At 38.3% G+C, this 11,566-nt stretch overlaps 1 protein-coding gene across 3 annotated transcripts; it reads right to left on the reverse strand.

The window, feature by feature from the left end:
* Positions 1-2,713: 2,713 nt before the first annotated feature.
* Positions 2,714-11,149, reverse strand: LOC133515355 (uncharacterized). Of its 3 annotated transcripts, none has more exons than XM_061847882.1 (2): positions 10,389-11,149; positions 2,714-3,231 (listed from the first exon to the last, which is right to left on the reverse strand). In XM_061847882.1, exons 1-2 carry the CDS (start codon positions 10,570-10,572, stop codon positions 2,834-2,836), a joined length of 582 nt encoding a protein of 193 aa, XP_061703866.1. In that variant the 5' UTR covers positions 10,573-11,149; the 3' UTR covers positions 2,714-2,833. The 3 variants fall into 3 exon arrangements, with proteins under 3 accessions (XP_061703866.1, XP_061703867.1, XP_061703865.1); XM_061847883.1 differs by lacking the exon at positions 10,389-11,149 and adding an exon at positions 10,260-10,388; XM_061847881.1 differs by lacking the exon at positions 10,389-11,149 and adding an exon at positions 9,613-10,381.
* Between the last annotated feature and the right edge of the window lie 417 nt (positions 11,150-11,566).

The raw sequence follows: 11,566 nt of genomic DNA on the forward strand, positions 1-11,566 counted from the left end.
CTCCGTCTTCGATGTGCCTTCGTCGGTCGGAGTGGACCCCAAGGGGACCCGCAGGACTCTCAGCTCTGGCTTGCCTTCATTGGCCGTCCAGAGAAGAGTCGTTAGAGCTAAATACTCCAGGATGGAAGTGAAAAATTGTATAAGACGCGAGTTGACATAGTGGCTGTTATCTTCACGACGGCAGTTTCAGGGGTCCATCTAGTGGGCGGCAAGTCACCGCCTGCCTCACTAGTGAACACATTGTTATGGAAGGTGTCCGAACGTCTTTGCAATAACCCAGTCTCATTGTCTACCCAAACTTCAATCCATAGACCGTTATACTGTTCACTCTTTCTACAATAGTCCCAATGCCTGCTGCAACTGGTTCATGGGTGTCTATTGTTGCACCTGTGAACGGGTTCCAGCAGCCGTTCTACATGAGATTAAAGCTCTCCAAGGGTTACGTATTGAATGTATATTTCCACGCAAGCCTATCAAAAGACCGGGATTTATAGGCCCGTGAAATCCAAGGAAATAATAAATCATTTTCACAATCCAGCAGCTTATTTGCGTCTAACGACAATCCCAAAGCAAACAAGTAGTAAATAAATTTAAAACAAGCTTTCTCAAATCATTGCAAACTTTTTTTTATTATAAGCTTTGTATTAGATTTTATCAGTCAAAACGTCTGTGACAGAACTTATGACCTAACTACACACACTTATCAAACTTATTTACTCTGAAATTCATTAATTTTATCTCGAAAAAAAAAAACAATCACGTCTTACTTTATGGTTAGAAACTGCTTTATTTTTAGTTTAACTGACACTAAAATCAATTACACGACAGAAAAAAGTACTAAATAACTATTGTAGCACAGCATTGTTAAATATTTACGACTCTATACTTGGAAAAAGTACTTTAATAAGTAGGTACGATAACAAAATTACCATGTGCAGGATTATTGTTTGACCAAGATTGTAACATACGGGTATTTATTTGGGTCACATACTGATTAAATAAACCTAACTAAAGTTGGTTGTAACACCTACTGTAAATGTTTTCTGGTCGTTTTTAAACTGTGCTACGGAAAACATGTTTCGGTGTAAAAAACTACATTAATTCAAAGTTTATTTATTTTAGGATTTATAATGAAAACTGATTATCTTTTATTTAACTGTTCGTATCGAAGTACCTAACTATACTCTGTCTCTTTAGGTATTTAAATATAAGTAAACAAAATCTACCCTCAAATGTCTCCTTATGGTAGATGAAAACATTACATGATCAAATAATGTAGGTTAAAGTCAGGTTGTTCAGCGATCCAGTGGTTGAGTATTTGGTTGCTTAACCAGTAAATGTTATAACTACCCGGAAATTTACAAATTGTTTGTTTACTTTTATTTAAATACCTAAAAATACAGGAACTTTGTAGCTGTATATCCATATAAATACATTGTCTATTAAATTGTTTGTTAAAATATTTACGTAGATGGCCAAGATACCGGCTTCGCCTAGTCTGGTCACTGATGTTACGAGTATGATGTAGGTATAGTGTACTGATATTGTTAAACCTGTTTTTGTGAAATAAATCATTTTATATTTTGTATTGTTTTGTCTTCCAAATAAATAAATAAATAGTGATAACTATATACACCGTGTTTTTTTTCTGAGCTTAAATTAAGTAACTTTCTCAAAGACACCGGTATTCTAATTAACTACATTTCGGAGATAATAATTTTTTTTTTTCTTATAAGGCCCTTAAGAGCGTGTACACTTGCCTTAGGGCCTGAGTACATATTGATTAGTGTTTAGTACGAGTTTATTCATTTGCAACTAAAGTTAAGTACTATCTCGGACGCTCGATGTTCGAAATGACATTGATATGTCACAATTTTCAATCGTTTGGTTAAATCAAATGTAATGCCCGTGTTACAATTACGCTACGCTATATGCAACATTTATTAATTAAAAAAAAATGGTATATTTTTTTAGGTGACTATGCCATTCAGTTTCCTTAAACGTACTTACCCATGCCCCGGAGTTAACGGAATCCAATAAAAACACGGTGTATAATACATTGAGCTGTGACATAAATGTATGAAAGACTTCATGCTTGTGTTAAACAATTGTTAATAATGAAATAATACTCAAAGCCCTGAGCGAGTCATATTTATTTCAAAACTGCTACTCCTACTATTTATTAATAGCAAAAGCCTAAAGCGCAATTATTTCTCAACTACTTACGCCAAGATGTCATTTGACAGTAAAATCAAATAAGGGATACTTAATTAATGTTAATTTAGAATAAGGAAAACCATTGTGCAGGTATCATATTTATTTACACATTATCAAAATCATATGCACGTTTATTAAACTATAAATTACGTAATCACGATTATAGAAACCATAATGCACAATAATAGTTAAATCTAGAAAACCTAGCTTCCTAAATGATAAGTACTAAATACTAGAATACCTACCTACCTACCTAGGTATTCTAGTATTACTGGCAATATTAAATAACGATTTAAATTACAACTGAATTGTTAAGCAAAGACGACTTTAACTGAATTTAAATAATTAATCTTAACTTTCATAACCCTATTCAAAATAGAACACTATTAACAGCATAGTACAATTTGCAACGTCTATAGAGCTAATCACTATCACTATAGTTTAACGGTTAAATACAAAACGTTAGAATTTAAATTAAAGCTTGATATTAACCACAAACGCGACCGCTATTTAAATACAATGAAGAAAGCAACCAAAAGCCGTTAGACACTAATTGTAAAATCAACAAACAGCTAAATCTACCAAAAACACAGGTAATAGCAGGCAATTACTAAATCTAGTACTTATCTTTTAGCACTATCCCAACAACCAATTTACAGTTGTTTTCGCTACCAAAGTTCCAAGCGTAATGGCCGCGTCGGTCTAAATTTTCAAACGGCTGGATAACGAACTCCCCTCCAATAATCTGGTTACAGTTGCCTCGGCTAATCACGTTGCGAGGTTCCAGTGGCGTGATTGGTACGAACGTCGCTGATTGGTCCGTTTGGTAGGAATGCTGGCGCCATAGTTGCGACGAGCGAGTGCCCTCTTGCGGCCATGATAGAAACGGAGTGGTGTGACGTGTTGATGGCAGTGACGTTGCTCCATCGACGCAACCGTTGCGCCATCTATTTGCTGCTCGAGAGACTTCTATGGCCGTTATTGACACTCGTCCATCCTGACGACTTTGCGACTCTGCAAAGGAAAAAAAAAGAAAACAAGGATTATCTGATTTTCATCACTAATAGAGATAGTATAAATTACCCAAGTAAAAACCATAATATGTCAATTTTGATTTGAATCTCATCCACTTTAATTTTCCATCAATTAATCCATTATAACCAATATATATTTCCATTCTTAAACCATAGTCACTCCATTAATAGCCAACATTCATATCCAATAATAAACTATTCCATCCAACAAATATCTCAAATTTGTCTTTTAAACCAATAAATAACCATATAACTTCTTTCATATATTTTTGCTTGTTTCATAATTTATCCAAGTCCTTTATCCCAAATAAATAGAAATATCCAAGGCTAATTTATCCTTCCAGTAAATCAATTAACTCCTCTGTACTATCTACCTGACTATCATCAGAACTACTTTCTGTCACATCAGTCTCCCTCTGAAATCTCTTTATTGAATCCGAAGATACTAAAGCTTCAAACCGCTTATAGCCCTTCACTCCTTTAAGCGACGTAATTACGTACCTATAGTTACCTGCCACTTTTGTAATCTTATATGGTCCACTGAATTTTTCTTTCAGTTTCCGCCTCACGTTGATGTTTCTATCAGCCGCGCCTTTCCACAGTACTAAATCATTTACCTTGTACTTCGTTGGTCGTTTCCGCTTTGCATTAAAATGTTTTTGCATGACCTCTGCCGTTCTTTTAAGATTACCTGATGCAGTGCACCGAGTTTGCTCCGCAGTTTGTTCGTCGTCGAAGGAATTTCCTGCTATTGCTTGATATCTGCTACGGCTTGCGCTAAACATTAGTTTGAAAGGAGTAAATCCAGTAGATGAACTATGTAAATTGTTCATACCCCAAGTCACCTCAGACAGCTTCATATCCCAGTCTCTCTCGTTGTCCACGCTGGTATTTAATGAGTCTAATAATGTACGGTTATACCTTTCAACCTGACCGTTAGCACGAGGGCACGCTACTGCGTTAATGATATGTTTGATAAAGTTTTCTAAACAGAATTGTTTGAAACTTTTGCTCTTAAAACAGGAACCACTGTCGGATATTATTCGTTTCGGATATCCAAACGAACAAAATATATTAGATAGAGAACTTATTACCTCTCGAGCCCTCGTGGTTTTCACAGGAACTGCCCAAGTGAATTTTGTGAAGGAATCGACAACCATTAGCAAATAACAGTTACCTGCATGGCTCTTGTAGAACGGTCCCAGATGATCAATGTGCACTGTATGAAGTGGCTCTGCTATCTTCTCAATCGGGTGAAGTTCACCCTCAGCTCGCCCATACTGACTCCTCTTGTACAGACAATCTAGACAGGCGTTTACATACTTACGTATAAATCTAGTCATACTAGGGAACCAAAAGGTGTCCTTGATAATCTGTTCACAGCGTTTTAACCCGGGGTGTCCAATACAGTCGTGAAATTTTCGTAACACATTCCACCTCCCGTACTTAGGTACAACCAATCTTTCCTTACCACCTGCAATAACTCTATACAACCGCTCTTCTTTTAACTTATAATTGTTTTTAATATCGGGTTCGGCCTCACCTGATTCCAGTTTGGTTTTGATGATACGAATCTTTTCATCCTGATTTTGAAGACAGACAATCCAATCGAAGACATCAATAGTGTTGATATCAATTACTTGCGGAGGCTCGACCGGACTTCTGCTGAGGGCGTCTACGTGACTATGGGACTTACCAGGTTTATGTTCTACTTCCATGTCGTATTCCTGAATAAGTAGCCACCATCGTGCTATTCTTGGAGTTAAATCCTTTTTCTGGAAAGTGTAACGCACTGCAGAGCAATCTGTGACCACTTTAAAATGGTTACCTACCAGGTAAATGCGGAACCGTCTTAAAGACTCCACGACTGCCAAGGTTTCGAGCTCGTAAGAATGATACATCGATTCTTCTTTGCTCGTTTTTCGACTAAAGTAGGATATGGGTTTTAAATTACCGTCTTGCTTTTGAAGTAGAATACCAGCTAATCCTCTGCTACTGGCATCTGTATGAACCTCGAAATCGCCTTCTCGGCGAAAGAGAGAGAGAAGAGGACGAGTTGTTAATACCTTTTTCAACTCCTGGAAAGCTTTTTGTTGTTGTGGGCCCCACTCCCAGCCAACATTTTTCTGCAGCAACCTGTATAGATCATAAGCAATACCTGCATAGTTTTGGACAAACTTTCTGAAGTAACTGGTGAGCCCCAGGAACATACGCAGCTCATGAATGTTAGTCGGCTCCTTATACGCCAACACTGCGTCGATTTTTTTACTACCTGGTCTGATACCTTCCTCACAGATTTCATAGCCCAAGTAATCAATTTTTGTTTGCAAAAAGAAGCATTTCTCCAGATTCAAAGTCAACCCTGCATCTCTAATTATTTGCAATACTACCTTCAAAAGATCAAGACCTTCCTCTATGGAGTTTGTAGGGAGCAGCACATCATCAATATAAGGCAAAACCTTGTCATGGCGCAGAGTTGAGAATATACGATCCATTAACCGCTGGAAAACTGCAGGTGAATTCGCGAGGCCGAATGGCATCCGAAGGAATTCGTAATGCCCTTCAGGTGTTACAAAACCAGTTTTATGAATATCGTCTTTAGCTACCGGAATCTGATAAAACCCTTGAGACAAATCGAGGCTTGTAAAATATTTTTTTCCACCTAACTTTTCGATATGCTCCTCTATAACCGGCAAAGGATATTTGTCCTTCACTGTTATGCTGTTAAGTTTCCTAAAGTCTACACAAAGACGAAAATCTCCATTTTTCTTACGTACCAGGATAATTGGGCTCGCGTAATTGGAGGTGGATTCCCTAATGATTCCATTAGACAACATATCCTCAATCTTCTCCCTCATCACGGTCTTCTCAGAGTAAGATAACCTATAAGGCCTGTAACATACCGGCTTATCGGAATTTAGCTCAATGTTAAGTTCGATTTTGTTCGTAACTCCCAATTAATTACGAAGCCATTCGTCAAGAAATCGATGCGTCTGATTATACATCTGTGTTATCGGCATCCGATGCCAATATTGCGGCAAACCGACTTGTAGCTACTCTTTCTTCGATCATTAAAAAACACACTAATGTAGTTACAATTCGTAGAAAGGATAGAACAATCAAGCCCTGGATAACCCCCGGACTGTTGAGGTGCATAAAAAACAGAGACTATCTCCATAAAAAAGCAAAAAAGTCACCTGAAAACTTGACGCTAAAACTAACCTATTCCAGATATCGCAATTTTTGCAATAAGTTACTTCGTAAATTAAAGACTGAATATGAAAGAGATGAGTTTATGAAATGTAAAAATAACGCAAAAGCTACTTGGAACTTAATTAAAACTATAACCCAAACTAAACGTACTCCTACGTCTTCAAATGACCTACTATGCGCAGCTAATTCGCCTTTAGAAGCAGTTAATTCAATGAACAAATTCTTTGCTAACATAGGCAAAACATTGGCTTCCAACATTAGAACTGTCATGCTTCCTACTAATCGTACCTATGGCTCAAACTCCCAATGTAATTCGCTTGTTATTTTAGAAGTCACTGAATCAGAGACCGCAAAAATTCTAAAAAACCTTCGCAGCGATTGTTCCACTGGCTGGGACGGTATACCGCCAAAAGTATTAAAAAACTCACTTCATTCGCTCATCCCGGTGATCACTCATATTTGTAACACTTCTATCAGAACTGGAACATTTCCCAATGCATTTAAAAAGGCTCTAGTTCACCCTATTTACAAAAGCGGGGACCAAGCTGACTTTAATAATTATAGACCGATTTCCGTCCTAACCACTTTGTCAAAGGTCTTGGAGAGAGTTATGAATTCTGCATTGGTAAAATACCTAGAACGCTACAATCTCATTGCTGATAACCAATACGGCTTTCGCGCTAATAGGTCCACAGAAGACGCGGTCGCCGACCTAACTAGATTTATAACACGCAACCTTGACGAAAAACGACGTTGTCTTGGTGTATTTCTGGACCTATCCAAGGCCTTTGACACAGTATCGGTTCCTATATTATTACGTAAACTGGAAAACATCGGTATCCGTGGTACTTCATTAAAAATGTTCCAAGATTACCTATCTAACCGCACCCAATCCGTTAAGCTTAATAATTTTATAAGTGCCGAAGAAACTATAGACTACGGAGTGCCTCAAGGCAGCATTTTGGGGCCCACGCTGTTCCAGATTTATGTAAATCAACTGTGTCAACTGTCCCTGGAAAACTGTAGAATCATTGCCTATGCCGATGATACGGCCTTACTATTCCATGGCTCCGATTGGGCTGAGGCGAAAATGCATGCAGAAAATGGCCTAAAAATTGTAATGCAATGGCTAAAGGCTAATCTGCTGACTCTTAACTTAGACAAAACAAAATTCATTCCATTCGCAATTACTAGTCCGTCACTGCCCGTACCATCGTTTACCATAAAATGTCACATTTGTCAGTCACCCTCTCCTAACTGTCTTTGCTCTTCCCTTACCCAAGTTCCAACCATAAAATACCTTGGTGTCACTCTTGTCCAAAAATTAGATTGGCATACCCACATAGACTCCCTGATTTCCCGTGTCAGGAAACTGATGTACGTTTTTAAAAAACTTCGCTGCTCGGCTAGTCATAATATTATAATGATGGCGTATAAGTCCCTCTGTCAGTCTCTTGTCACCTACTGTATCCCATTATGGGGAGCCGCCGGTAAAACAGCAATGCTCAAGCTGGAGCGCGCTCAAAGAGCAGTGCTAAAGGTCGCAACATCAAAACCTTATAGATACCCAACAGCCAAACTATATGCCGAATGTAATGTTCTGTCTGTTAGACAATTGTACATTTTCCGTGCCATCCTACGCAGACATCGATGTCTTCCTCTATCTACGACAGGTCTTAAAAAACGTCTTAAACAAACTGTCTGTCCAGTAGAACTCCAGCGAACAGTCTTTGCAAGTCGTCAATTTCTAGCAATGAGTGCAAGAATTTACAATAAAATCAACAAACGGCTAGATATCTATAAATTAAACCGCTACGACTGCAAATCGAAGTTACTAACCTGGCTCCAAACACAAACTTACCAGGAAACTGAAAGCCTTTTATGCTGCCAAAAATAAATCTACCCTGACAAACCCTTTACACATAATATATAAATAAGTTCTCAATATAAATTGTATTAAAGTAAACCAAAGTAGATATAAATTTTGTCACATTATATTAAAACTGAAATATTGTTTTTTTTTTTTTTTTTTTTTTTTCTTCATACTTATTGTCGGTATACTGTACTGTACACTTTTTTCTCTGTTATAATAGATGTTATTTCTGCTGCCACTACTGTGTAACCTTTAGCGGAGGAATCGCTGACTCCCGAGTCACAGGCTCTGACCTAGTTCGGGAGACAAAAGCTGGACCCTGGTGAAACCATTACAAACCTAATTATAAGTTTCTCTGTATCTAGTATAATATCGACACTCTATACTGTGTTAGGTTTTAAAGTGAATAAAGATTTATTTATTATTATTATTTATTAATTCACGCGTGTCCTCTGAAAAACAATCCGAAAATTCTTGCAAAATCTGACTCAATTTTTTTAAAACCGATGGATCCTGAATCCCGCATTTAATCTTACTAACGTCTACTTTCATTATCGAATTTACCAATACATCTGTTCCTCGAGGAGCAGACACGGATGTTTCTTCCACTACATACCCTCTAACTAGCAGTTGCCCCTTTTTAAAAGCCAAAGGATTCGTACCCTGATTTATAACAAAGACAGAATTAACTGGAGCACAGTAAAGAGAAGAGGGAATGCTGTACTCTACATCATTAAACCTACAAGAGCGAGTATCCACAAACAATACAGTGGAATCTTGAAGAATTTCGTTACTATCAGTCTCCACAAATTGAGCCGTATTAGCAGGAATAACCGTATCTGAAGAACAGATCAATCTTACCTTTGAAACCTCTGCATCTGCACAAATCGAACTTATATGGACTATCTCCTCGTTGGCAGGCTCCTGCTTACTCCTCTCGAAGGTAACCGTTGATCCTTGAATAACTAACCTGTACAGACCATTATTAAGAACTGGCTGACCTACAAAGACATCGGCTCCTTTCAGGGGAATGTTGACCACCAATGCTTCAGATTTAACTTTAACCCCGTCGATAATAAACTCTACCGATACCTGACCACAACAACTGACTTGTGGCCCGTAAAGCCCATTAATAAACATGTTGCATGGTTGTAAATTGAGATTTAGTTTACGAGAGCATTCCAATGTAATCAGATTCCGTCGGGCCCCCGAGTCTAAATAGGCTCTTACCTGATGACCATTTAAACTGATGTTTTTATAATAGCAATCATTTACCTGGGAGTCAACAAGGTTCACCGAAGCCTTCCGGAAACACTGCTCTGTCTTGTGGTTCGTCTTCCCACAAACGTCACATTTAACAGCGTTGGGATTCTTCGGACACGACCGCACGACGTGACCTGCTTCCTTGCATAAAAAACAGGTTACAGATGGTTTGTTTGATGATGATGTAGACTTCTGTTCTCCTGCGATCACTTCCTTTGATGTACCAGGAGCGTTAAAATCTCTGCCACGCGTTGAATATTGTCGGTTTGGAGGTCCCTTTTTCTCATCGTTCATGCACAAGAACTGAGAATATAACTCACCAGGGGTTCTGTAGTTACCTGCTCTTGCCGAGGTCTTTAAGTGAAATGGTAGCCCTTCGATCAAACAAGACACAGCCTTATCACCAGTGATTTCGCATTTAGTTAACATGCTACATTTAGAGTAAAAATAGTGTGTCATTGTCTCACCAAACAATTTCTTTCTATAGATCATTTCCTTAAGAGCTTCCGCATAATCCATGTTTTGAGGAAAAGCTTCAAGAATTCGCTCCTTCCATTCAAACCATGTCATTTCGTAGCTCCGTAAAGCATTATGCCACATCTTTGCTAAACCCGACAGGCGTGACTGCATATAATAGCTTTTAACACTATCAGACCAACCGTGAATTGCGCCCAGTTGTTCAATTTTGTTGAGCCATTGTTGCGCTGGTAGCTCCGACTTCTCAGGATCAAACTCCGGGATAATGTCAGGTTTCACCATAACACCATAATAATTTGGATTGATCCTACCAGGTTCATCCAGCGCAGCAGGCGGCTCGCGATCCACAGATTCTCGCGGCCGCCAAGGAGCCCAACGCCTAGGTGTACGCTCACGGCTGCGCCTGCGGCTACTGCTGCTGCGTTCTCGTCGTTCCAGTCGCGTGTTGTCCCACCGCACCGGGCTACGGGACCTGCTCCTACTATGTGAATCCATATCCCACTTCTGAAAATGTTAAACAATTGTTAATAATGAAATAATACTCAAAGCCCTGAGCGAGTCATATTTATTTCAAAACTGCTACTCCTACTATTTATTAATAGCAAAAGCCTAAAGCGCAATTATTTCTCAACTACTTACGCCAAGATGTCATTTGACAGTAAAATCAAATAAGGGATACTTAATTAATGTTAATTTAGAATAAGGAAAACCATTGTGCAGGTATCATATTTATTTACACATTATCAAAATCATATGCACGTTTATTAAACTATAAATTACGTAATCACGATTATAGAAACCATAATGCACAATAATAGTTAAATCTAGAAAACCTAGCTTCCTAAATGATAAGTACTAAATACTAGAATACCTAGGTATTCTAGTATTACTGGCAATATTAAATAACGATTTAAATTACAACTGAATTGTTAAGCAAAGACGACTTTAACTGAATTTAAATAATTAATCTTAACTTTCATAACCCTATTCAAAATAGAACACTATTAACAGCATAGTACAATTTGCAACGTCTATAGAGCTAATCACTATCACTATAGTTTAACGGTTAAATACAAAACGTTAGAATTTAAATTAAAGCTTGATATTAACCACAAACGCGACCGCTATTTAAATACAATGAAGAAAGCAACCAAAAGCCGTTAGACACTAATTGTAAAATCAACAAACAGCTAAATCTACCAAAAACACAGGTAATAGCAGGCAATTACTAAATCTAGTACTTATCTTTTAGCACTATCCCAACAACCAATTTACAGTTGTTTTCGCTACCAAAGTTCCAAGCGTAATGGCCGCGTCGGTCTAAATTTTCAAACGGCTGGATAACGAACTCCCCTCCAATAATCTGGTTACAGTTGCCTCGGCTAATCACGTTGCGAGGTTCCAGTGGCGTGATTGGTACGAACGTCGCTGATTGGTCCGTTTGGTAGGAATGCTGGCGCCATAGTTGCGACGAGCGAGTGCCCTCTTG

The sequence above is a fragment of the Cydia pomonella genome, chromosome 2, assembly GCF_033807575.1.
Source record: "Cydia pomonella isolate Wapato2018A chromosome 2, ilCydPomo1, whole genome shotgun sequence".
Lineage (NCBI taxonomy): Eukaryota > Metazoa > Arthropoda > Insecta > Lepidoptera > Tortricidae > Cydia > Cydia pomonella.

What these genes read in the sequence shown, in the direction of transcription:
- LOC133515355 (XM_061847881.1), bottom strand. Translation starts at nt 10,359, where the DNA reads ATGGTGAAACCTGACATTATCCCGGAGTTTGATCCTGAGAAGTCGGAG. An exon ending in TGAACCTTGTTGACTCCCAG is followed by an intron (nt 3,232 to 9,612) that starts GTAAATGATTGC and finishes TTTCCTTTGCAG; the next exon opens with AGTCGCAAAGTCGTCAGGAT.